General features: G+C 35.4%; 1 protein-coding gene across 8 annotated transcripts in view; it reads left to right on the top strand.

The window, feature by feature from the left end:
* Window positions 1–25,354, top strand: part of APC (APC regulator of WNT signaling pathway) — a 151,289-nt gene that overhangs the window by 53,652 nt on the left and 72,283 nt on the right. For all 8 annotated transcript variants that reach the window (XM_069087769.1, XM_069087768.1, XM_069087767.1 and 5 more), the window contains one exon: window positions 16,542–16,743. In XM_069087769.1, coding sequence (XP_068943870.1) covers window positions 16,542–16,743 — 202 coding nt within the window. The remainder of the gene's footprint in view (window positions 1–16,541; window positions 16,744–25,354) is intronic.

Genomic DNA, 25,354 nt, shown 5'->3' with positions numbered 1-25,354 from the left:
GTTTATATAAGTCTCTCCAGGTTGTTAAGAAATCTATATGCTCCTCATTTCTTATAGCACAATAGCCTTCCATTACATTCATATACCACAACTTGTTTAAGCATTCCCTAGTTGATGGGCATCTCCTTGATTTCTAATTCTTTGCCACCACAAAAAGAGCTGCTATAAATAATTTTGCACACACGGGTCCTTTTCCCACTTCTGTGATCTCTTTGGGATACAGTAGGGATAGAATTTTTCACCAAATAGCAGATAAATGAAGGAAATCACCAAAAGACAAAAAAAGGACCAGTTTTGTTGTCTGAAATTTTAAAAATCTATTACTATAAGAGTAAAGAAAAGAAATGGTTTAATGAGGGCTAGAAGAGAGGAATCTTTACACCAGATGTCTCTGAAGAAATAGCACAAATGATTTAGACTCAGTTGTTATGTGGTGAATGCCTCTAGGTGAATAAACATTTTTCAAAGGAGATGTATAAATTATAATTATCCACATAAAACAGTCCTCAAAATCACTAGTAAGAGAGATATAGACTGAAATATTTCACACCCATCTTTTGTTCCATGAAAGATGTTGGGGGGGGGTATAGGAAGATAAGATCACTTAATACACTGTTGAACTGTTCAGGAAAACAATTTGGAATTATGTGAGAACAGTCATTAAACTGTTTGTTACCTTTGACTCATTAATCACATTACTGGGTATATACTTTTAAGAAAGGTAAAGATAGAAAGATCTCTTATGTACCATAATATTTGTAGCAACATTTATTTGTAGTTGTCACAACACAGAAACAAAATTAATACTCATCATTTGGGAACTGACTGAATAAAATGTGATTTGAAACTATGGTATTGCTCCATAAAAAAATAATGAATTCAGTGAAGTGGCTTGCATGAACTGATATAAAGAGAAGAAAGCTGAACCAAGAGGATAATATACATGACCATAAAAACAAAAAAAACACCTCAACTCAGATTAATTTTGGTGATCAGGAAAGAAATAAGCACTTATGTAATGCCTGCTTGGTGTTGTGCTAAGCACTTACCTCATTTGGTCCTTTCAACAATCCTTTGAAGTAGGTGCTGAACCCCATTTGACAGTTGAATAAATTGAGGCAAACAGAGGTTAATTGGCTTGCCCAAATTTACACAGCTTTGTGTCAGAGGCTGGATTTGAACTTGGGTTTTTCTGTGCTGTCTCCTCTGTGCCACCCAGCATGCCTCAAGCTGATTGATCTTGGTTCTAGAGAGTTAGTGATGAGAACACTTTTTTTCCTCTTAGTTTAAAAAAACAAAAGTAGACTACAGGTTCAGATTGCATATGCTGTCAGAGGGGATTGTCATGGCCTTTGGTTTTTAAGTTTTTCTTGAATTATAAAGGAGCATTAAATTTGGTGGGAGGGACATCTACGAAGAAATGATTGTGACATTAAGAAGATATCAGTAAAATTTAAGAAAGAAAGACACAAATATTTCAAATGGTCCTCTAGTTTATCATCTTTTCAGGTGTCAGGTTTTGTTTGAACAACATAACCAGACGCCGTTCTTTGGTAGCCTTAATGAAATAGAACTAGAGTAATACCTTTCACATAGTTGATGCTTGATAAATGTCTTTTGAAATGAATTGCAAGGAGAGCTCAGTAGTAGGCTATTTCAGTAGCTTAGGTCAGAGATAATGAGGACTTATGTTAAAAAGTGAAGAGATTGTGAGTCATTACTGAAGTACAATTAATAGGGCATGGTAATTGATTGAATGTGGAGTGGAGACCTGGAGGGAAAGTAATCAAGGATTGTGGTGCTAGAAAAATAGAGAATATGTGAGGGGGGCGGGGGGCAGGGAGTGTTTTTAATTGGGAGGGGGAAAAGTATAGAGATGAATTTGTCTCTAAGCATGTTATATTTAGTGTTCCAACAGCATATTCATGTGGAGATATCCAGCAGGTAATTAGAAAATACAGATCTAGAACTCAGGGGATAGGGTGAGGCTAGAAATAATGATTTTGAGAATAATCTGCATAGAAGAAACAATAGAAACTGTGGGGGTTGATAAAGATCGCTGAAAAGAAAGAAAGGGTTAAGTCTAACATCAAAATAAACCTTTATAGTTTTTAGGGTTTTCTTTTTTTAGGTTTATAGCAGACTTCCATGAGAAGTATAATAAGTAAAACAAAACCTGAAAAAAAATGGATTGTAGAGGTGAAGAAATGATCCCTTTGAGGTTAGATGGAATAACCCAGTCAGTATAGTCATGTAATTTCTGTCGAAAGAAGTTTCAGCTAAACAAAAGCAGAGAAAATAGATAATTGTGAGGTGACAGGGCTAGGGAATAGTTATGGTCTGTCTTGCCTAGAGAAGATCAGACCCTTTGATCAGGTTCTGTTTTGCTAGAGCACAATTTGCTGTCCTTCAGGAAGATGAGTACTTACTTATCCAGTATCAGCAGAGCCCGCTGCCACCCACTAACGGAGTTACACCAATCCCCATTCACATCTTCTGGCTAGGTGCTATGAGAAAGTGTGTTTTGTTACCAAGGGAGGATTCAGAGATAACAAGACTCACAGCAAGCTCACACTTTATTTTACTGGTCTCATAAGCTTATACTATTCATTCACAGCTGAGTAGAGCAGGTGGAACAAAATAAAAAATAATGATTACATTGGAATTGCCAAGTAATATTTGATCGTTTTTAATTTTTAAAAATTTGTCCATTAAATGAGCTTTTTTTTTTTTAAGGTAAAAAGAAGGAAACTTGAGTTTAAATGACTCAGAACCCAATAAAGTAGGAGTCTTTTACATAATTTTACAAGTCCTGAACATTGATATTACCAGTTGTCCTTGCTTAATAATTATTTTAACTTAAATTAATTTCAATTCACAGTATTATAATAACTTTTAGTCACTCTCAAAGTCCTCTTCAAGATTTTTTGTTTCATTTTTCTTCACTTTTCCTTTTTTGTGGTTATAGTGTGTGTACACCATTCTTCTTACTCTGTTTTTTTCACTTTGCATTATTTCCTAAGTCTTTCTAGATTTCTTTGTAAAATAAAAATAAAAAACTTTTTTATTCATTTGTGATCCTCATGTTTATTTTTGTAGTTCTCATTTTTCAGTGATTTAAAAAATACTACCTGGCCATACCTTCCCCCATCCCTGTGGTTCTGATTTCTATCCCTCTCAACCGAAATTCCCCATTGTCTCACTCTAAATCCCCCGCCCCCCACCCCATTCTACTGTGCTTCTAGAATGCTTGCTTGATAGGTAACAAACTTAGTTTTATCCACAATATTTTCCCTTCCATCTTCTGACTTGTGACTTCTCCCTGAAACCTGATTCCCTCTTGATGACACAACTTCTCTGGCTTGGAAGAGTTGTCATACTTCTTACACTGTGCTGCCATTGCCAGGCTTTCTACAGCCATGACTCAGTAACCTTTCCTCTTTCAAGGTTCTTTCACTCCATATCTAACACCTAATCAGAATTCTGGTGGCTGTTGTCTGCTGATCTTCATTACACACCCTTCTTTTCCTTAATGAGTTCATTGCCTGGCTCACACAGTCTTTCTTCCCTCCAGTTCTTGCCCTCATACTAGTGGACTTCAGCATAAATGTTGATACTTCCTCAGACCCTTAATTTCACAGTTCTAAAGCTTGTTTCACATGACCTATTCCACCACTCCACCTCAGCCACATGTATAAGGCCATATCCCTAAACTTGCCATCACCCACAAATACAGCACTTCCATGTTTATTAACTCTGAAATCCCTTTTTCCAATCACAGCCTGTTTTCATGTAACCTCTCCCTTTACCTTTCAACCTTTCTTTTCCATCCTCACCATGGCCCTCTAATCTCTCATCTCATCAGTTCTTTCCCAGGCCATTAACCTGACCTAGGAAAAGAGTGTAGAAAAGAGGGGCAGAGCCAAGATGGTGGAGTAGAAACAGGACTTCCACGCAGCTCCTGCTTCCACCTCCTCCAGTTCATGTAAAAAAATGACTCTAAACAAACTTTGGGGCTACAGAACCCACAAAATGACACAGAAGCTAACCTCCTGCTGAAGACAGCCCAGCAGGAAGGGGCCAGCACAGTGCTATGGGAGTCTCAGGGCAGCCACAACCAGCCCCTGGCTGGAGGGACTTCAGATAACCAGCAACTGTGGCAGTTTCCAGAATTATCAACCCATAGATGCCAAAGACTAAAGTGAGAGGTCAGTGTAGACTTTGCAGGAAAAGGGAGTTTGAGGGTGTGGTCCGACCTTTGCCCCCAGGGCGAGAAGCAGTTGAAGCTCTGCGGCCATGCAGCCACCTCCTTGTGGATGCTTCAGAGCTCCTGGCCTGCAGAGTGTAGGGGAACCAAGCGACCAGTCTGAGGGGTAATCACATCTGGATTGCTGTCTAGGGGAGAGATCCTAGGGTACATGACCAGTTTGCCAGAGCGTGTGGAAGCTTCAGAGAGGGCAGCCAATTAATAGCTCCAGCAGCTGAGAAAACCCCAGCCATTGGGACAAAACTCCCCTTTCTGGTAGTAGAGTTCTACTGTGGCAAAAAGCTCAAAAGGCAAGTCATTGAGTGGCAACGTGAGCAAGCAAAGGAAGCAAAGCAAGCAGAGCAATCTGGCATTAGACTCCTATTTTGGGGACAAAATGGATCAAAGCATGGAACAGGAGGAAGACAATGAAGTCAGAACTCCTGCACCAAAAATTTCCAAGAAAAATATGAGCTGGTTACAGGCCATAGAGGAGCTTAAAGAAACCAAATAAGAGAAGTGGAAGAAAAATTGGGAAGAGAAATGAGAATAATGGAAGAAAATTATGAAATGAGAATCAACAACCTGGCTGAAGAAAATAAAACCTTAAAAAATAGACTAACTCAAATGGCAAAAGAGGCTCAAAAAGCCCATGAAGAGAATAATGCCTTAAAAAGCTGAATTTGCCAGAAGGAAAAAGAATCTCAAAAGCTCACTGAAGAGAAGCATTCCTTCAGAATTAGATTGGAGCAAATGGAAGCTAGTGACTTTATGAGAAATCAAGATACTATTAAACAGATCCAAACAAATGAAAAAATAGAAGGTAATGTGAAATCTCTCATTGGGAAAACCACTGACCTGGAAAATGGATCCAGGAGAGATAACTTAAAACTTATTGCACTACCTGAAAGCCATGATCAAAAAAAGAACCTAGAAATTATCCTTCAAGAAATTCTCAAGGAAAATTGCCCTGATGTTTTAGAAGCAGAAGGCAAAATAGAGGTTGAAAGAATCCACCAATCACCTCCCAAAAAAGATCCCAAAAAGAAAACTCCTAGGAATATTATAGCCAGGTTCCAGAGTTTCCAGATCAAGGAGAAAATATTACAAGCAGGCAGGAAGAAAATTTGAATATTGTGGAAACACAATCAGGATAACCCAGGATCTGGTAGCTTCTACAATGAGGGATCAAAGGGCTTGAAATATGACATTCCAGAGGTCAAAGGAGCTGGGATTAAAACCAAGAATTACCTACCCAGCACAACTGAGTATCATGTTTCAGGGGGAAATATGGTCATTCAGTGGAATCGAGGACTTTCAAGCATTCTTGATGACAAAACCAGAGTTGAATAGAAAATGTGACATTAGATACAAGAAGCAAGAGAGAAGGTAAACAGGGAAAAGAAATCATAAGGAACTTATCAAAGTTGAACTATTTACATTCCTACATGGAAAAACGATCCTTGTAACTTAGGAAACTTTTCTCAGTATGAGAATAGTTGAAGGGAACAGCAATGTTCATATATACATATATATATATGAACAGAAATACACATATATATGTATACATACATATATATCTCTATGTAGGAGGGTATATGGGCATATGAATACATATGTGAGTTTTTGTATATATGTGTACATGTATACATAGACAGAGGTTACAGATCCAGTTGAATAGGAAGGGATGATACTTAAAAGGTTAAATTAAGAGGTGAGAGAGGAATATAATGAGAGGAGATGGGGAGAGATAGAATGGAGTAAATTATCTCATATAGAAGAGTCAATGGAAAACTTACAATGGAGGGGGAGAACAGGAAGGCAAAAGGGAATAAGTCTACCTTATTCTCATTGAATTTGGGTCAGGAAGGGAATGACATACACACTAAATAGGGTATCCTAACCCTATAGGAGAGTAGGGGGAAAGGGGATCAGAGCAGGGATGATGGAAGGCAGGGCAGGCTCGGGGGGAGGGAAATTGGAAGCACCCACTTTTGTAAAGGAATGGGATCAAAATAGAGAGTAGACCAAGTAGGGGGTCAGGTAGGATGGAGGGAAATATAGTCAGTCTTTCACAATATATCTACTATGGAAATGTTTTGCTTAACTACACATGTGCAACCTATATTGAATTGCTTATCTTCCTAGTAAGGGTGGGTGATGAGGGAGGGAGGGAAAGAATCTGGAATTCAGAGTTTTAAAATCAAATATTTAAAAATATATATTATTATTATTTTACGTAACTGGGAAATAAGATACACAGGTCCTAGGGCATAGAAATCTACTGTGCCATACTGGAAAATTGGGGAGGTATGGGAGAGAGCAGATTGGGGGAGGGGATATTTAGTGGGATCATTGTTTTGGGGTGGTGGGTAGGGGAGAAATTTGTAATTGAAATCTTGTGGAAATGAATGATGTAAACTAAAAATAAACATAAAATATAATAAATAAGTGTAGGAAAGGAGAAAGAATGCAGCACTGGCTGCTGTCTTCTGTTCCATACCTTGACCACTTGATGAACCAGTTTAGATCTTTGCTGTCCTCTTTTCTTAAATCCCTTGCCCTTTATACTGTCTTTGATATTAGGATTTGATATTGATGTTCCTCCCATCCTTGGCCCCCATCTCTCCTGTTTAAGTGCTGCTGCACATGTGGCTGAATGAAGTTAGAGAACATCATAATTCACTCCAAATTACTGTCACTTAATTTCAGCTAAGTCCTCATTACTCCAAGACAGGCCTTTGATTCCTCCTTAATTGATTAACTCTCCTCATGTCTCAGTGACTTTTTTAAACCTTTTATTCACTGCTCAAGCTTCCTGTGGACCCCCTTCCTCCTACTTTTGTAGCTGAAATCCTTGCCTCACATTTCACACACACACAAAAGTCGACACCATTCACCAAGATCTCCTCTTCTTCCTTCCTTCTCTTCTCGTATTGTTCAGATACTTTTGCCACTATCAACTTCTTCATCCCTTTGTTGCAAGATGGCCCTTCTTGTTAAGGCAAATTTGTCTGTGTATAAGTGATTCCATTCTGTCCCATCTTCTCCAGCAGATGGCCTTCTCTGTCATACCTACTCTGTCACTTATATTTAATCTTACCACATCTACTGATTGTTTCCCCATTGCCTACAAACATAAGCATGTCTCCGCTTATCTGTCAAAAAAACAAACCCAGAAACAAAACAAATCCTTGCTTGATCCATCCATTTCCACTAGCTATCCTGTTTCTCTTATGACTAAATTCCTTGAGAAGGGATGCCTCCCCAGCCCTTCTGTCAGTCTTCTTAACTCTTTGCCCTCTGACTTCTGACTTCATCATTCAGCTGAAACCTCTCTCTCTAAATTGTACCTTTAATTACTAAGTCTAATGACTTTTTCTCACTTGTTGTCCTTTTAAATTTCTCTGCAACCTTTGATATTGTTCATCCTGATAGTCTTTTCTTCTTGATACCCTCTTCTCTTCTAAGTTTTCTTCACAGTATACCGACTCTCCTGGTCTCCTACTTGACTGTTCCTTCTTATTCTCCTTTGCTTGATCTTCTAGGAATCTTCTTGGACATTCTTCTGTTCTCCCTGTGCTGTTTATTGTGTTTTATGATCTCATTAGCTCCAGTGGATTCAGTTCCATCTTTATGCAAATCATTCTCAGATCATTTGTCTATTCCCTAATTTCTCTTCTAACTTCCAGACTTACATCTCCCCTTTCTCATCTGATATTGTCATTACCTTGGTACAGGCATTCGTCACCTCATGCCTGAAGTAATAATCCAATAGCTTGCTGATTGGTCTTCTGTCTCAAATTTCTCCTCACTTCTATATACATCTTCCAATCACCTGTCAAATATTCTTCCTAAAGTAGAGTCATAGTTAGACATCCCTCTATTCAACAAACTTAACTGATTCCTGTTCACTTCTCAAATCAAGTATATAATTCAGTCTTCAGTGTTCAAGTCACTCATTACCTCTCCTTTCCTACCTTTCCAGTATTCTTACTCCTTTTTCACTCCCACCTACTCTGTAATCTAATGACAGTGACCTCTTGGTTATTCCTTGCACAATACACATCCATTTCCAGACTTTGCATTTCATTCCAGAAAAGGATTCTGGAATTCTTTTTCTCTTCATCTCTGCCTTCTCGACTTTTTTCATGTCCTAACTAAAGGTTTCTAGAAAAAAAATCTGTCCTGATTTCCCTTTCCTCTATTGATCAATCAATCAATCAACTCTTTTATTCTGTTTATATCTTGTTTGAATATATTGTTTCATGTTCTATCCTCCCTTTTAGACTGTGGGGTGAGAGCTGGAACTGCATTTTTGCCTTTGTCTTTTATCCCCAGCACTGTACCTGGCACATAATAAAGGCTTGATAAATACTTAGTAATCACTTGATCTGATTTATATTCCTCATCTGTTGTTCATAATTGTATCTGACAATATTCCACTACTATTATGTCACAATTTATTTTAACATTCCTCTAATGTTAGATATTTAAATGATTTCCAGGTGTTTTTAAGCAATTGCAACTATGAAAATCTTTTAAAAGTCTCTTTTTGCTTTTGTTTTTTCATAACACTTTCCAAGTATATCCCTAAAAATTGAATAATTAAACAAAATATGCTTATGATTGTAACTTTAAAAATGCTTTATTAAAAATGCTTTATTGATGTCTTTTGTCATTATATCACAATCATTTATATCTTCCTCCAAATTGAACTGTTCTCCCATAACAAAAAAATTCAGCACAGTAGATAGTACAAGATTCATTTCTTATGTAGTATATTGTTTTAGTAGCTCTCAATTTCCCTACCATGAGGGAAGAGATATGTTTTGCTCTAATCTATTCTTTCTTGGGAGTGTTACTTATTGGTAAGAGGGGAGATATAGAGGTTCTGGCAACACTTCAGTACTTTTACTTCGTTGCTTCTAAATTATATTAAGCATCTTTCGTGTTTTTGAATTTTTTCCTTTTACCAATATGTTACCGTTACTCCCTCTCAGCCCCCATTGAGCAAATAGGAAAAAATAAAAATAAAAATTCTCAATATGTATATGAATAATCTAGTGAAACAAATTGTCACCTTAATCTTGTCCAAAAAATGTGTGTATCTTAGGATTTTAACTTCATCACCTCTCTGGCAAGAAGTGTGTGTCATATTTCAACTTCATTATTTGTGACTCATAATTTATCTTTACATTTATCCAAGTTCTAAAGTTTTTCAAAGTTACTTTTTTCTATAGCGTATAAATACAATATATTTATACATTGTATAAAGTATTCTCTTAGCTTTGCTTGCTTTGCTTCAGTTCGTAGAAGTCTTCCTAATTTCCTCTGAAACCGTCCATTTCTTGTGGCACAATAATATTCCATTACATTCATATATGACATTGTTTAGTCATTCCCTAATAGTTTCTCATTTTGGTTACTATATTTTCTTCTATTTCTTTGGGCTATAGAACTAGTAGTGATACATCTGGGTCAAAAGGTATACAATTTACTAACTTTCTGGCCGTAATTCAAGATTGCTTTCCTGAAATGAGTCAGCCTTACTCTCATTGAATTTGGCTTAGGGAGGGAATGACATATGCACTAAATGGAGTATCTCGCCCTACAAGAGAGTAGGGGGAAGGGGATGAGAGGGGGGATGATGGAAGGGAGGGCAGGCTGGGGGAGAGGGAAGTTGGAAGCACTCACTTTTGAAAAGGGACAGGATCAAAGTAGAGAATAGAACAAGTGGGGGATGTGGTAGGATAGAGGGAAATATAGTCAGTCTTTCACAATCTATTCACTATGGAAATGTTTTGCATAGCTATACGTGTACAGCCTATATTGAATTGCTTATCTTCCCAGTAAGAGTGGGTGGCAAGGGAGGAAGGGAAAGAATCTGGAATTCAAATATGTTATTATTGTTTTTACATGCAACTAGGAAATAAGATATACAGCATTGGTGTATAGAAGTCCATCTTGCCCTACTGGAAAGTTGGAGGGGGACTGGGGAAGGATATAGGAGAGAGCAGATTGGGGAGAGCGAGTATACAGTGGGATTGCTATTTTGGGGTGGTGGATAGGGGAAAGACGGGAAGAAAATTTGTAACTCAAAATCTTGTGGAAATTAATCATGTAAACTAAAAATAAACATAAAATTTAATACAAAAAAAAAAATAAGATTACTTTCCCGAATAGCTGGACCAATTCACAGCCCCACTCCCTGTGGAACAGTGTGCTTATTTCCCCTCTAGCCCTCCAGAATGTGTCATTTTTCTCTTTTGTCATCTGCCAGGTGGGTTTGAGGTGGAACCTCAAATTTGCTTTAAAATTTAGATTTCTCCCATTATTAGTCATTTGCATCATTTTTATATGGGTATTGAGTATTCTTTTTCCTTTGAAAATAGTCTGCTATGTCCTTTGACCATTTGTCTGGGAATTGCTCTTAGTCATATATTTGAATCACTTTCTTCTATACCTTGGTAATGAGATTGTTATAAGGCAAAGCAACAAACATTTATTAAGTACTTTGTGCCAGATACTGTGCTAAAGCACTGGACTTACAAAAACAAGCAAAAATAAAGACAATCTGTGCTCTCAAGCAGCTCAAATTCAAATGAGAGAAGATAACCCTTAAAAGGAAGTTTAAGAATGGATCAGGGAAGGGAAGGTACCATTCTGAAGACCTAGTGGCTAAGTCCATGTAGTCAGAGGTACAGTAGGGAAAAGAATGAATCATAGCCAGCATAGCAAAGGGACGTTCAAAGTTGAGAAGGCCACATGTGTTGAGAGAAATCCACCTGTGAGAAGACAACTGACTCCTGACTCTATCACCAAAGTCTCTAGAATGATAAGAATACTGCTGTAGGGGAATAAAGATTAACGAGCGTGGGACCATTTCCAAAATGGAAGCACCAGAAAAAAAACTTCAGTGAGAGAAAGGAGTCAGCCTGATGGAGGAATATTCCAGGGTGAGAAGGCCACAGACATTGATTATAGAATTTTGTTGCAAAGATTTTTTTCCCCAGTTGTTTCCTTTCTAATTGTGCAAATACTTTTCAATTTTACATAATGAAAATTGTCCATTTCATCTATTATTTTCATCACCTGTTTCATAATAAACTCTTCCCCTTCCCATAGATCCAAAAGGTATTTTCTTCCTTGCTCCTCTAATTTGGTTATGATATCACCCTTTATGTCGAAGTCATCTGTCAATTTGAAGTTTATCTTGAGATGTGATGTTGAAATACTGGTCTATTTTAAATTTCTGCCAAATTACTTTCCAGTTTTCCTAGCAGTTTTTGTGAGTCTTCACTGACCGTAAGTTGGAAGGGGTAAGGAAGTGAATAAACATTTGTATAGTACCAGGCAGTGTGCTAAATGCTTTACAAATATATCATTTAATCCTCACAATAATTCTGGGAAGTAGGTGCTGTTATTTCCATTTTGCAGTTGAGGAAACTGAGGCAAGCAGTAATTAAGCGATTTACCTAGGATTATGCAGCTAATAAGTTACTGAGGTCAGATTTGAAGTCAGATCTTCTATTTTTTAACCTGTAGAAAATTTTTATTTTATTTTTATTTCCAGTTCCAAATTCTCTCTTCCTCCTCCCCACCCACACATTGAGAAGGCAAGAAATACAATACCAGTTATATATATATGAAATCATGCCAAACATAATTCCATATTCATTAACCATGTTCCTCGCTCCAAAAGCCAAAAAAATAGTTATACTTTGTAATATACTTTGTCAAGTATATTTTAGAATTTAAATAAATTTAAGTATTATTTGTATTCTTAAGTCCATCAGTTCTCTATATGGATATAGTTAAAAGATTTCATCAGGAATCCTTTGGAATTGTGGTGGATCTTTGTCTTGATTGGAGTTACTAAGCTGCTCATGGCTGATTATCTTTACACTATTGCTGTTACTATGTATATTGTTCTCCTTGTTCTGATCACTTCACTTTGTATCAATTCATATGAATTTTTCTGAAATCACTCCCCCTTTCATCATTTATTACAACATAGTAGTATTCCATCACATTCATATACCATAACTTATTAAGCCATTCTCAAGATGATGGACATTTCCTCAGTTTTCACTTCTCTACTACCAGAAAAAGAGTTGGTATAAATATTTTTGTACATTTGAGTCCTTTCCCTTTTCCTTTGATCTCTTTAGCATATATCCCTGGTAGGAATATTACTGGGTACAAGGATATGTACAGTTTTATAGCCCATTGAGTATAGTTTTAAATTGTTCTGCAGAATGGGTGGACTAGTTCACAATTCCACCAACAGTGCATTGGTATTACTGTTTTCCTAAATCCCTCCAGCATTTGTCATTTTCATTTTTTTTTTTAAAGCAGTCGGGGTTAAGTAACTTGCTCAAGGTTACACAGCCAGTTATTATTTCTGGGTGTGGTGCTGAGTATCTGAGCCTGAAAAGGTTGAAGTGACCAACTTCTAAGATCTTTTTTTTTTTTTAAGCAATCAGGGTTAAGTAACTTGCTCAAGGTTACACGGCCAGTTATTTCTGGGTGTGGTGCTGAGTATCTGAGCCCGGGATTTGATCCAGGTCATCCTGACACTGGAGCCGGTGCTCTTACTCGCTGAGCCACCTGGCCGCCCCTGTCATTTTCATTTTCTGTCATCTTTCTCAATCTGATGGTTGTAAGGTGGTATTTCAGAGTTCTAATTTGCATTTCTCTAAATATTAGTGCTTTAGAACATTTTTTCATAATAGCCATTGATAGCTTGAATTTCTTCCTCTGAAAGCTTCTTGTTCCTGTCCTTTGACCATTTGTCAGTTGGGGAAAAGCCTTTTTCTTATTTTTATAAATTTGCTTCTGTTCCCTATATATATTTGAGAAATGAAACTTTTATCAGAGAAACTAGTTGTTAAAAAATAGCCTTCAGTTTTCCTGCTTTTCTTCTAATTTTTGCTGCATTGGTTTTGTTTGTACAAAGCTTTTTTAATTTATGTAATAAAAACTGTAAATTAATATGAACAATGCAGAAATGTTTTGAATTATTTCACACTTATAATAGGTATCATTTCTTGTCTGGAAGGAGGGAGAGAATTTGGAAATGAAAATAAAATTTTTTTAAAAATTTAATCTTTTCAGAAATAAAAATCATTCACTTTATCTCTCATGAGCCTCCCTCTCTCTTGGTTGGTCATTATTATGACATTCCTTATCACATATTATGACATTATTATCACATTCCTTATCCGTAGATCTGACGAGTAGTTTTTTCCCCATGCTCCTTTAATTTGCTTGTTATATCACCTTCTGTGTCTAAATCATGTACCCATTTTATGTTTATATTGGTATGTGATGTGAGATGTTAGTCTGTACCTAGTTTCTGCCAGACTACTTAAATATTTTCGTGGTAGTTTATGTCAGATAGTGAGTTTTTACCCTAATATCAGGGATGTGTGGGTTTATCAAACACTGGGTTACTGTGCTCATTTGCTTTGGTATATTTTGTACCTAATCTATTTCGTTCATCAACTGCTCTGTTACTTATCCAGTACCAAATTATATTATTGATGATTGCTTTTTGTTAGTGTATAACCTAGTGCTGACAGACTTCCTCACCACTTGTTCTCATTATCATTCTCTAGGTTCTTGACTTTTGCTCCTTCACATGAATTTAGTTATTATTTTTCTACCTCTATATGTTAATCTTTTGCTAGTTTGATTGATAAACCACTAAGTTAATTTATGTCATATTGTCATTTTCATTATTTTGACTTAACCAAATCATGAGTAATTAATGTTTCTCCAAGGTCTATATTTCTGTAAAAGAGTATTTTATCCTTGGATTCATTTAATTCTTCAGTGAATCATAGTTAAATACATTACTGAGTATTATATAATTTCTGTAGCTATTTGTTATAAAATTTATTCCCTCTTGCACTTCCTACTCTGTATTTTTGGTAATATTCATGAATGCTGATGATTTATACAGATTTATTTTACATCCAACAACTTTGCAGAAGTTAGTTTTTCAATTCATTTTTATTTGATTCTCTAGAGTTGTTTAGGGCAGCTGGGTGGCACAGTGGATAGAGGGTGGGCCTGTAGTCAGGAAAACTTCCTAAGTTCAAACCTGACCTCAGACACTTAGTAGCTTTGTGACTTTGGACAAATCACTTAATCCTGTTTGCCTCAGTTTCTTCATCTATGAAATGAATTGAAGAAGGAAATGGAAAACCATTCCAGTATCTCTTCCAAGAAACCCCCCAAAAAGGGATCACGAAGAGTTGGACATGACTGAAAATGATTAAACAACAGCAAAGGACTGTTTACATATGAGTTATCCATATCATCTTCAATAAGAAAGAATTTTGTTTCCTCTTTGTCTATTCTTATTCCCATATTTTTTTTCCTCGTCTTCTTTTCCTCATCAACTGTCATTGTTAGAACTAAGTTAAATAGTAGTAGTAATAATAATGAACATTCTTGCTTTATCCTTGCTCTTATTGCAAAGGCCTCTAACTTTTTTCATCTAGGTAATGTTTGCACTTGAATTTAGATATTACTATATTAAGGAGACATCTCATTTAGTACTGTAAATTCTAGAGTGTTGGGTTTTTTTTTAATAGAAATTCATGTTGGATTTTCTTTCAGTTTTTCCTCAAGCCTTTTCATTTACAGTATGGTCATATTTTTTCTTTGTTATTAACATAGCTCATTATGTTTACTGCTTTCTTTAAGATGAACCTAGTATTCTTAGTATAAACCTAAGTTGGTCAAAGAATATAATCTTTTAAAATATATATTGTAATCTGCTTATGAATACTTTATTTAAAAAATTTTCTGTCAGTGTTCATTAGGTATATGGGTTTGTAGTTTGTTCTGCTTTTGATGCCCCTTTTATATTGAAAATAGTTTATATATATTATATAGTATTATGATTAATTGTTCTTTGAGTGCTTGATAAAACTAACTTGTAGATTCATCTGGTCCTTGAGTTTTTGCTTTGTGAGTTCATTTATGACCTGTTCAGTTTCACTGGGCTTATTTCAGTAGTCTATTTCTTCTTTTGTTAATCTGTATATTTTTGTAAATATTCACCAGTTTTCTCCAAATTATCAGTTTTGTTAGCATAGTTGGGTAAAATTAATCCTCGTCATTGCCTTTATTCACTGTTCAATTCTTGTGAATTCTCTATTTAAAAATTTCTGATATTGTTACATTTTATTTTTTAATGAGGCTGTCTGTTTATTTTATTAGTTTTATTCCTCCCCCAAAATAACTCCAACTTTTATTTATTAAGTCAATGATTTTTTTTTTGCTTTCAATTTTATGGATCTCTTCTTTAATTTTCAGACTTTTTACTTTGTGATTTAGTTGGACATTATTCAAGTATTTTTATTTGTATGCAGAATTCATTGATTTGTTCTTTCCTTTGTTCTTGAAAACAATTTAGACTATACATTTTCTTTCCAGGATGGCTTTAGTTTTCTCCCATTAAATTTTTGCATTTTGTCTCATTATTGTCATTTTCTTTGTTGAGTTTTTTTTGTTGTTTTGTAATTTGCTATTTGACCCACCAATTCTTTAGAATTATGTTATTCAGTCTTCAATTACATTTTATTTTTTTCTTAAATATCCTTTTACTGAACATAATTTTTTCTTGCATTTTCTGATGAGATCTTTATGCCCCAAAACATGGTCAGTTTTTGTAAAGGTGCCATGTACAGCTGAGTAGTTCCTTTGTGTTCCTGTTTAGTAGTTTTTATAGATCTGTTATCTCTGGTTTTTCTTTTTTTTTTCTTTCTTTTTTCTTCTTTTTTTTTTTTTTTGCTAAATATCTCCTTTTCACACCAGGGGTGAGGAGTGGGGAGGTCATTTTGGACTTCTGACTTACACTGCCCCTAGGGTTTATAACTCCCCACCACTTCTTTTTAGGTTTTTTGGGAGGGGGGCAAGGCATTTGGGGTTAAGTGACTTGTCCAAAGTCACACGGCTAGTAAGTGTCAAGAGTCTGGGATTGGATTTGAACTTGGGTCCTCCTGACTCCAGGGCTGGTGCTCTATTTACTGTGCCACCTACCTGACCCTCCAGTTTTTCTAAAGCTCTGTTCAGATCCTTAAATGTTTCAGCATTTACTACTGCATGCAGTAAAATTATTCTCCAAAAATATTCCAAAGGTGTTATAATTTTTTAAAGTAAATTTTAAGTAGGGTCATGGCATTTACTTAATATTTCACTTTCAAATCAAATTGACTTCTATGTTATTTTGGATAATTTAAAGTAAGTGTTATGTTTACATCTTTTTGTGCTTTAGAACTCAACTTAGACAGTAGTAATTTCCCTGGAGTGAAGCTTCGGCCAAAGATGTCGATTCGTTCCTATGGAAGTAGAGAAGGATCTGTATCAAGTCGTTCAGGAGAGTGTAGTCCTGTACCCATGGGGTCATTTTCAAGAAGAGGTTTTATGAATGGAAGCAGAGAAAGCACTGGATATTTAGAAGAACTTGAAAAAGAAAGGTAACTTAAAATATTTTATTTTTATGTGTATTTATAACAAAATTAAAGTATTTCATGTGCTGTATTTCATTACCATTATTTTCCAGTTGTCATTTTATTAGAAAAAAATATAAATAGCTGCCATTGACCATTTCAGATGACTTTTATGAAAAAAACATTTTTAATGGGTAACAAATGCAAAATACCAGCGCTCAGTATTGAAATGTATAATTCTCCTCATTTTAGCAGATTAAGTGAAAGCAGAAGAGGCCAACTCTTCCACAATTACTCCAACAAGGATGAAAAAAACATCATTTTTACAACTAGAATGAAGTAGTAAAGACAAACAAGTTTGAAAGACGTTAGAATTCTGATCAATGCAGGGATGAATTATTATCTCACAGGACCAATAATGAAATATTTTACCTATCTCCTGATAGATAGATGATGTATACATGATGCAGAGTAATTCATATTCTTGAACTTTGCCAGTTCAGGAATTTGTTTTGCTTGATCACAGACATTGAGATTTTTTATATAAATATACATATTTTTATATAAAATATACAAATCAAGGTTTTTGTATATTTTTGTTTTGCTTAAATTTGAGGGAGAGAATAGGAAGCTAGTTGAGGGGAAAGAAAATAAATCTTTGTTACTTGCAAAAAGAAAAGAAAATATAACTAGATAATAGAATGATAAAAAAAATCAAAGGAGAAACACGAGCCCATGTACACACAAAAAGACAACCAAAAGCTTGCAGATCTTGGGGAGGTATGTGGAAAGGATGAAGTAATAATATTTAAATAACGCTTACCTAGGTGCTGGGCATGTTGCTAAACACTTTTTTAAATGAATGTTTTTGTTTTTGTTTTTTTGCCTTTTTTGGAGGGCAATTGGGGTTAAGTAACTTGCCCAAGGGCTAGTTTTTTTTGTGTGGGTGTTACAGCACCACCTAGCCTCCCAAATGAATGCTATCTTAACTTGATCTTCGCAACAACTGCAAAATGGGTACTTATCTCATTCTTATTTTACAGTTGAGGCAAACAATTAAGTAGCTTGCACATAGGATCACACAGCTTTTAAAGGTTTGAGGCTAGATTTGAACTCAGATCTTCCTTACTTTAGTCCCAGCCATTTCTCTACTGTGCCACCAGCTAGCTACTTACAGAAAAAAATCTAACCTGAGTATAGAGTTTACGGAAGCTTTCCTGTTTACTCAGGTAAGTTAGGGAAGTCTAAACTTTAAAGGTATGTGACAAGGGCAGGAAGATGGGAGCCCAACACAAAGTCTAACTCAGAAGCCCAAGATTCTGTAGCTAGCTGTCACTCTTACCTCGAACCAGAGGTGTGGAACCTTTGGCACTCAGACTAGAAGGGCAAAAGTCAGAGCTCTGAATCAGACTACTTCACATAGGCCACCTAGACACAAGTGCTGAACCATTCCTGAGGTCCTTGAAGGGCACAGCACTTGTGACCAAAACCACAGATAACGTACATTAGGATTAACAAAGATCTTTCCATTCCTTCCAGATGTTGTAATAGGCTGATCCTGATCTCAAAGTTGCAATGTGGGAAGGCTAGAAAAATGAATAAACAGAATAAAATAGCAGTGATAGGGGGCAGAGCCAAGATGGGGGAATAAGGCAGGAACTGACCTGAATCCTCTCAGATTCACCTCCAAACAAAATGAAATCATGCCGCAAAGTCAATTCTGGAGCAGCAGAACCAAGGACGGGCTGAAACAATTTTTCCAACCCCCTCAAAAATTAGAAAGTTGGCAGGGAAGGTGTTTCACTGGTACACACGAGAAGCACAGAGCAGTGCAGGCGGTGTTTGGGCAAGCCCCAGCAGACTAGCAGTGAGGCCCCCCCCCAGGTTAGCTATGAGTCCCCCAGCTCTGACACAACGGGACTATGTCGAGGCCTCATGGTCAGCAGCGAGGCCCTGTGCCATTGCTGGAAAGTTGGCAGGAAAGGTGTTTCACTGGTACACACGGGAAGCACAGAGCAGTGCAGGCGGTGTTTGGGCAAGCCCCAGCAGACTAGCAGTGAGGCCCCCCCCCCCATTAGCTATGAGTCCCCCAGCTCTGACACAATGGTGAGGCCTCATGGTCAGCAGCGAGGCCCTATGCCATTGCTGTAAGTTGGCACAATACCCCTCTTGCCTCAGGAGCAGAGTCCTATTTTAACATAAAATTAAAAGTCACAAAATAAGCTAGAAAAATGAGCAAAAAAAAAAAAAAGAAAAGAAAAAGAACTTGACCATAGAAAGTTTCTCTGGGGATAGGGAAAATCAAAACAACCTGAGAAGAGGACAGCTATGTCAAAATAGCTACATGTGAAGCCTCAAAGAAAAATGTGAACTGGTATCAGCCCCTCCACCTCCTGGAAGAACTCAAAAAGGATTTAAAAATCAAAAAGGAGATAGAAGAAAATTTGCGAAGAGATGAGAGTGATGCAAGAGAATCATGAAAAAAAAGTCAATACCTTAGTAAAAGAAGCACAAAAAATAGGAAAAAGATGTACAAAAAAATCACAGAAGAAAACAACTCTTTAAAAAGTAGAGTGGAAAAATGAAAAAGTAGGCACAAATGCTCACTGAAGAAAATAATTCCTTAAAGATTAGAATTGGGCAAGTGGAATCTAATAACTCCATGAAATAACAAGAAACAATAAAGCAAAATCAAAAAAATGAAAAAATAGAAGAAAATTTGAAATAATTCATTGGAAAAAAAATGACCTGGAAAATAGATTAAGGAGAGATAATTTAAGAATTATTGTACTACCAAAAAGCCATGATCAAAAAAAGAGCCTGGATCTCATATTTCAAGAAATTATTGAGGAAAACTGCTGATATTCTAGAACCAGAGTAAAATAAAAATGGAAGAATTGACCAGTCATCTCCTGAAAGAGATCCCAAAACGAAGACCCAAGGAATGTTATAGCCAACTTCCAGAGCTTGCAGGTTAAGGAGAAAAAATATAATTCAAATATCAGCGAACCACAGGCAGGATTACCCAGGATTTAGCAGCTTGTACATTAAAGGATCAGACGGTTTGAAATATGATACTCTAGAAGGCAAAGGGGCTGGGATTACAACAAAAAAGCACCCACCTAGCAAAACTGAGTATACTCCTTCAGGGGGAAAAAATGAAATGAATATTTGATGAAATAGGGACATTCAAGCATTCCTGATGGAAAGACCAGAGCTGAACAGAAAATTTGATTATCAAATACAAAACTCAAGAGAAGCAGGAAAGAGAAAACATAAGGATTCAGTAAGGTTAAACTGTTTACATCACTAAACAGGAAGAAGATACTTGTAACCCTTAAGAACTTTATCACCATTGGGGCAGTTAGGAGAAGTGTAAATAGATAAGGGTGCAGGTATAAATTAAATTTGATGGGATGCTATCCAATAAAAAAAAATTAAGGGATGAGAAAGAGGATTGCTCCAGATGAACAATGAAGGAAGAAGTAATGGATAAATGATCTCACAGGAGGAGGTGTGAAAGACCTATTACAGTGCAGGGAAAGATGGGGTATGGGCATTTTTCGAAACTTACTCATCAGAATTAACTCAAAGAGGAAAATAATGTATACATTCAGAACAGAAATCTATCTTACCCTGTAGGGAAGTAGGAGGGGAGGGGGATAAGATAGAGGGAAGAGTGATAGAAAGAATAGCGGATTGGGGGAGGCAACAAATTATTGGTGAAGAAGGATAGGGTGAAAGGAAAGGAAGAATAGATGGAAATACACAGTAATACACAGTAATCATAACTGTGAATGTGAATGGGATGAATTCAGCCATACAAGAAGTGGACAGCAAAGTGGATTAAAAACCAGAATCTTAAAATACGTTGTTTACAAGAAATGCATTTGAAGTGCAAAGACATACACAGCCTAAATGTAAGGGGATAGAACAGAATCTATTATGCTTTAGCTGAAATTTTTTTAAAAAGCAGAGGTAGCAATCATGATCTCAGACAAAAAGAAAAGAAAAAAATGGATCTAATTAAAAGAGATTAGAAAGGAAACTTCATTTTGCTCTTACCATAGATAATGAAGAAATGTCAGTACTAGTCACATATGCACCAAATGGCATGGCATTCAAACTTTTAAAGAAGTTAAATGAATTACAAGGGGAAATAGAAATTAAATTTAATTAATATTAAATTTATTAATATTAGATTAATAATTAATTTCTATTGATTAAATTAAATAGAAATTAAAACTGTATTAGTGGGGTCCTCAGCTTTCTCCTGTCCTAAGTAGATAGATATAACCACAAAATAAACAAGAAAGAAGTTAAGGGGTTGAATAGAATTTTTGAAAAGTTAGATATGACAGACCTCTGGAGAAAATTGAAAGGCATATACCTTTTTCTCAGCTGTAAGTGACACCTTCACAAAAATTCACCTTTTACTAGGACATAAAAGCATCATAACCAAAAGCAGAAAAGCAGAAATTTTAAGTGCATTTTCAGATCATAATGCTATAAAAATTACATTCAATAAGAGATTGTGGAAAGATGGATTAAAAATTAATTGGGGGGGCGGCTAGGTAGTACAGTGAATAGAGCACTGGCCCTGGAGTCAGGAGGACCTGAATTCAAATCCGGCCTCAGACACTTAATACTTATTAGCCATGTGACCTTGGGCAAGTCACTTAATCCCAATTGCCTTGCCCTCCCCCCTCTAAAAAGCAAAAATAATAATAATAATAATTGGAAACTAAATATTCTCATCCTTAGGAATGAGTGGGTCAAAGAACAAATCATAGAAACAATCAGTAATTTCATTAAAGAGAAAGACAACAATGAGACAATCTACCAACATTTATAGGATGCAGCTAAAGTAGTACTTAAGGGAAAATGTACATCTTTAAATGCTTACATCAGTAAAATAGAAAAAGAGCAGATCAGTGAATTGGGCATATGGTTAAAAAAAAAGTAGCTAAAGAGCAAATTTTTTATGACACAGATACGGTGCTGATACCTGAACCAGGCAGAGCAGAAACAAAGAAAGAATACTATAGATCTATTTCCCTAATGAATTTTGATACAAAATTTTTAAATAAAATACTAGCAAGGAGATTACAGCAGTGTATCAGAAAGATCATACACTATGACCTGGTGGAATTTATATCAGGATTCAGGGCTGATTCAGTTTTAAGAAAACTATCAGCATAAGTGACCATATCAATAACAAAACCAACAGAAATTATATCAGTAAGTTTAGAAAAATGTTTTGACAAAATACAACACCCATTTCCATGAAAAACCCTAGAAAGCATGGGAATAAGTGGAGCTTTCTTTAAAATGGCAAGTAATATCTATCTAAAATTATTAGCAAGCATTACTTGTAATGGAGACAAGCTAGAAGCCTCCCCAGTAAGAGCAGAGGAAAAGTAAGAGTGGGCCACAAGATAATAAAACTATCCCTTTTTGTAGATGATATGATGATATACTTGGAAAAATCTTTAAGATTCAACTAGTTTAAACAATCATTTTAACAAAGTAGCCAGATATAAATTAAACCCAGGTAAGTCATCAGCATTTCTATTATATTACTAACAAGGTATAGCAGCAAGAGAATTTAAATTATATTTAAGATAATTTTAGACAATATAAAATTGTAGACAATATGAAATACGTGGGAGTTGATCAGTACTAGGACTTATAAGAACACAATTACAAAACACTTTTCACACAAATAAAGTCAGATCTAAACAATTGGAAACTTATCAATTGCTTATGGGTAGACCAAACCAATACAATAAAAATGACAATTCTTCCTAAATAAATTTAGTGCCATTGCAGTCAGACTACCAAAAGTTACTTTATAGAGCTAGAAAAAATAACAGAAATAATACCAATGCTATTGAAATATTATGAAACCACGAATGTCTATGATACAAACCCAAAGGAAGAGAGTAATTCCATCTCATTTATAAGTCAAACCCTAAAGAAAATCATAAATTTGCCATAAGATCTCTTGGAATTCTTGGAATAAATGAAGCAAAAGTTAAAAAAAAAAGAATGTAAATGAAATTAGAGATCTAAATGAAAAAATAAGAAAGAATAAAAGATCTCAAAATAATAATATGGAAGGAGAATAAACCATGTGTCACCTTATTCCATAATAATTGTATTAGAACGTAGATGAATGATTATGAAACATGAATAATGTCAGAATAAAATCAAAAGATTAAAAAAACAGAAGATATCTCTAGAAGATATCTAATACAAGATATCTCTCATGAAAAACAACTGGCCTCTGTGGATTAAGACATGGCCTATAGCAAAGGTAAAGGTTATATCTTAGATGATTATTATCTTTTCAGAAGGTTATAATCTTTGTAGGGTTCTTTTTCCTTAGAGAAATTCAAGCTGTCTAGCACCCTTATGATACAACTTAATTTGCATATTAATATTGTCCAATACATCACTTATTCACATTAATAATATACTGATTAGTCTCTTCCACTTAATAAAGTTGTCTAATTTCGGTTTTATATCCACTGAAAATTTATATCACAAAAGTTTATAAATTACATCAAGGAATTATTGAATATTTTTAAACCTACCTTAAATTGGAATGGAATTTTCTACTCATGATGAAGAAACTTTTTTCTTTTTTTCCCTTGACATATTATTTATTTATTTTTAGTTTTCAACAAACATTCATTTCCACAAGATTTTGAGTTACAAATTTTCTCTCCATATTTCTCCTACCCCCACCCCAATATAACGAGCCTACTGAATACCCCTTCCCCCACTTTATTCTCTCGTATATCCTTCCCCACACCCCCCCAAACTAAGAAACTTTTTTTGGGGGGGGAGGGGAAGGTAGGGCAATGGGGATTAAGTGACTTCCCAAGGTCACATGGCTAGTTTTGTGTTAAGTGTCTGAGGCTGGATTTCAACTCATGTCCTCCTGACTCCAGGGCCGGTGCTCAATTCATTGAGCCACTTAGCCACCCCCAGAAACTTTTTTCTTTAAAAAAAAGAGGTAATTTTTTTTTTTAGGAAGGGGAAAATAACTTGGTAATAACATGATTTTTCTCTATGTTCACTACAAATTCAATTAACCATCTTTGAGTACCTCACTGATGATGACAACATGGAGTACAGTAATGACTAAATTATCTAAATGATACATGGAGCATATAACTAAATCAGGAGTACAAATTTGTTAGCAAAATTTTAATTAGAAAAAATGTTACAGAACCTTTCAAAAAAATCCTTTTTTGTTTCATGAAGGGAAGACATCTTAATTTCTTTAGAATTTGAAATTCTTCGGATTATGAACATTTTTTATATAGATCTCTATGAAAATGCTTAGCACATTGTGCTTAATATGATATTGGTAGTGGTGATCCAAATAGCCACTAAATTTTCAGCTATTTCAGAAACAGTGGATTTGATTCCAGTGTATTAGATATCTAACTGAAATAAAATTTGACTCTTAAAGAGTTAAACCATTGCTTATTTTAATCTAATATCCTTTTTAACCAAGTGTTTGTTATATGATGCTTGATAGTAATGAGTTTTTGTATTACGTGTATTCATCAGTAGAATGTAATCTTAGAAGCTTTAAAGGGGCTTCACAACTCTGCCTCCATCATTTACAGATAAGGAAACAGGCACAGAGAGAGGAAGTAATTTGTTCAAGGTCACGCAGCTGCTATTTAATTTTCATAGTGGGGAACTGAATTCTTCTTTTCAAACTATTAGTCCTATGAGTTTTCCACTAGTGAGACTTGAAACAAAAGAGATTAGAATAAAATTTGAGAGGGGAACAGATAATAAATAGGAGAAATTAACGTTAAAAAAACCTTAGAAAATGAGGGAGAGGATGCCATAAATGGATTCCTTGTCTGCAAAGATATTCCAGAATGCAGTTGCATGGAATATTTTGTTTATAACGAAGATATTAGCTGAAAACTGTGACTGTGAAGAGCAAGATTTCTATGTTCTTGGTCGTCATTGCTGAAAACTTTTGTTTCATTTACACACACACACACACACACACACACACACGTGTTGACTTTTTTGGTTTTGTTTTAAATATTAGCTCTTTTTTAAACACCATAATAGAAGAGTAATTTTGATAGGTTTTTTTTTTCATATCTAGTTGGCGGAAAAATACATGATTGAATGGGACCTTTCTTCAGTTAGTATCTCACATTCTCATTTCTTAAATTAATATATTTATAAATTGTAGATAATAGCCTTAATTTTGGTTATCTGATACTCTGGCAGAAATAGAAAATTTTTCTTAAACTTTAGCAAATGACATTTTTCTTATAGTCTACTGATTTTTAAATTTTTTTTTCTCTCTTTTTAATTTTTTTGTTTTACATCATTCATTTCCACAAGATTTTGAGTTAAAAATTTTCTCCCCATTTTTCCCCTACCCACCACCCCAAAACAGCGATCCCACTGAATATTCCCTCCCCCAATCTGCTCTCTCCCATATCTTCCCCCATATCACCTCCGACTTTCCAGTAAGGCACAGTGGATTTGATTTTTTTTTTTTAATAAAAAACTAAAGGGAAGATTTTGATCTAAGAATTAATGGGAAGTTAAATCTGATATGTAGTAGATAACAAATTAGTGTCAA

Source organism: Petaurus breviceps, unplaced genomic scaffold (assembly GCF_028583685.1).
Source record: "Petaurus breviceps papuanus isolate PSGF00001 unplaced genomic scaffold, PetGlider_PUasm1.0 183, whole genome shotgun sequence".
Lineage (NCBI taxonomy): Eukaryota > Metazoa > Chordata > Mammalia > Diprotodontia > Petauridae > Petaurus > Petaurus breviceps.
This window is presented reverse-complemented; position numbering and strand designations above follow the sequence as displayed.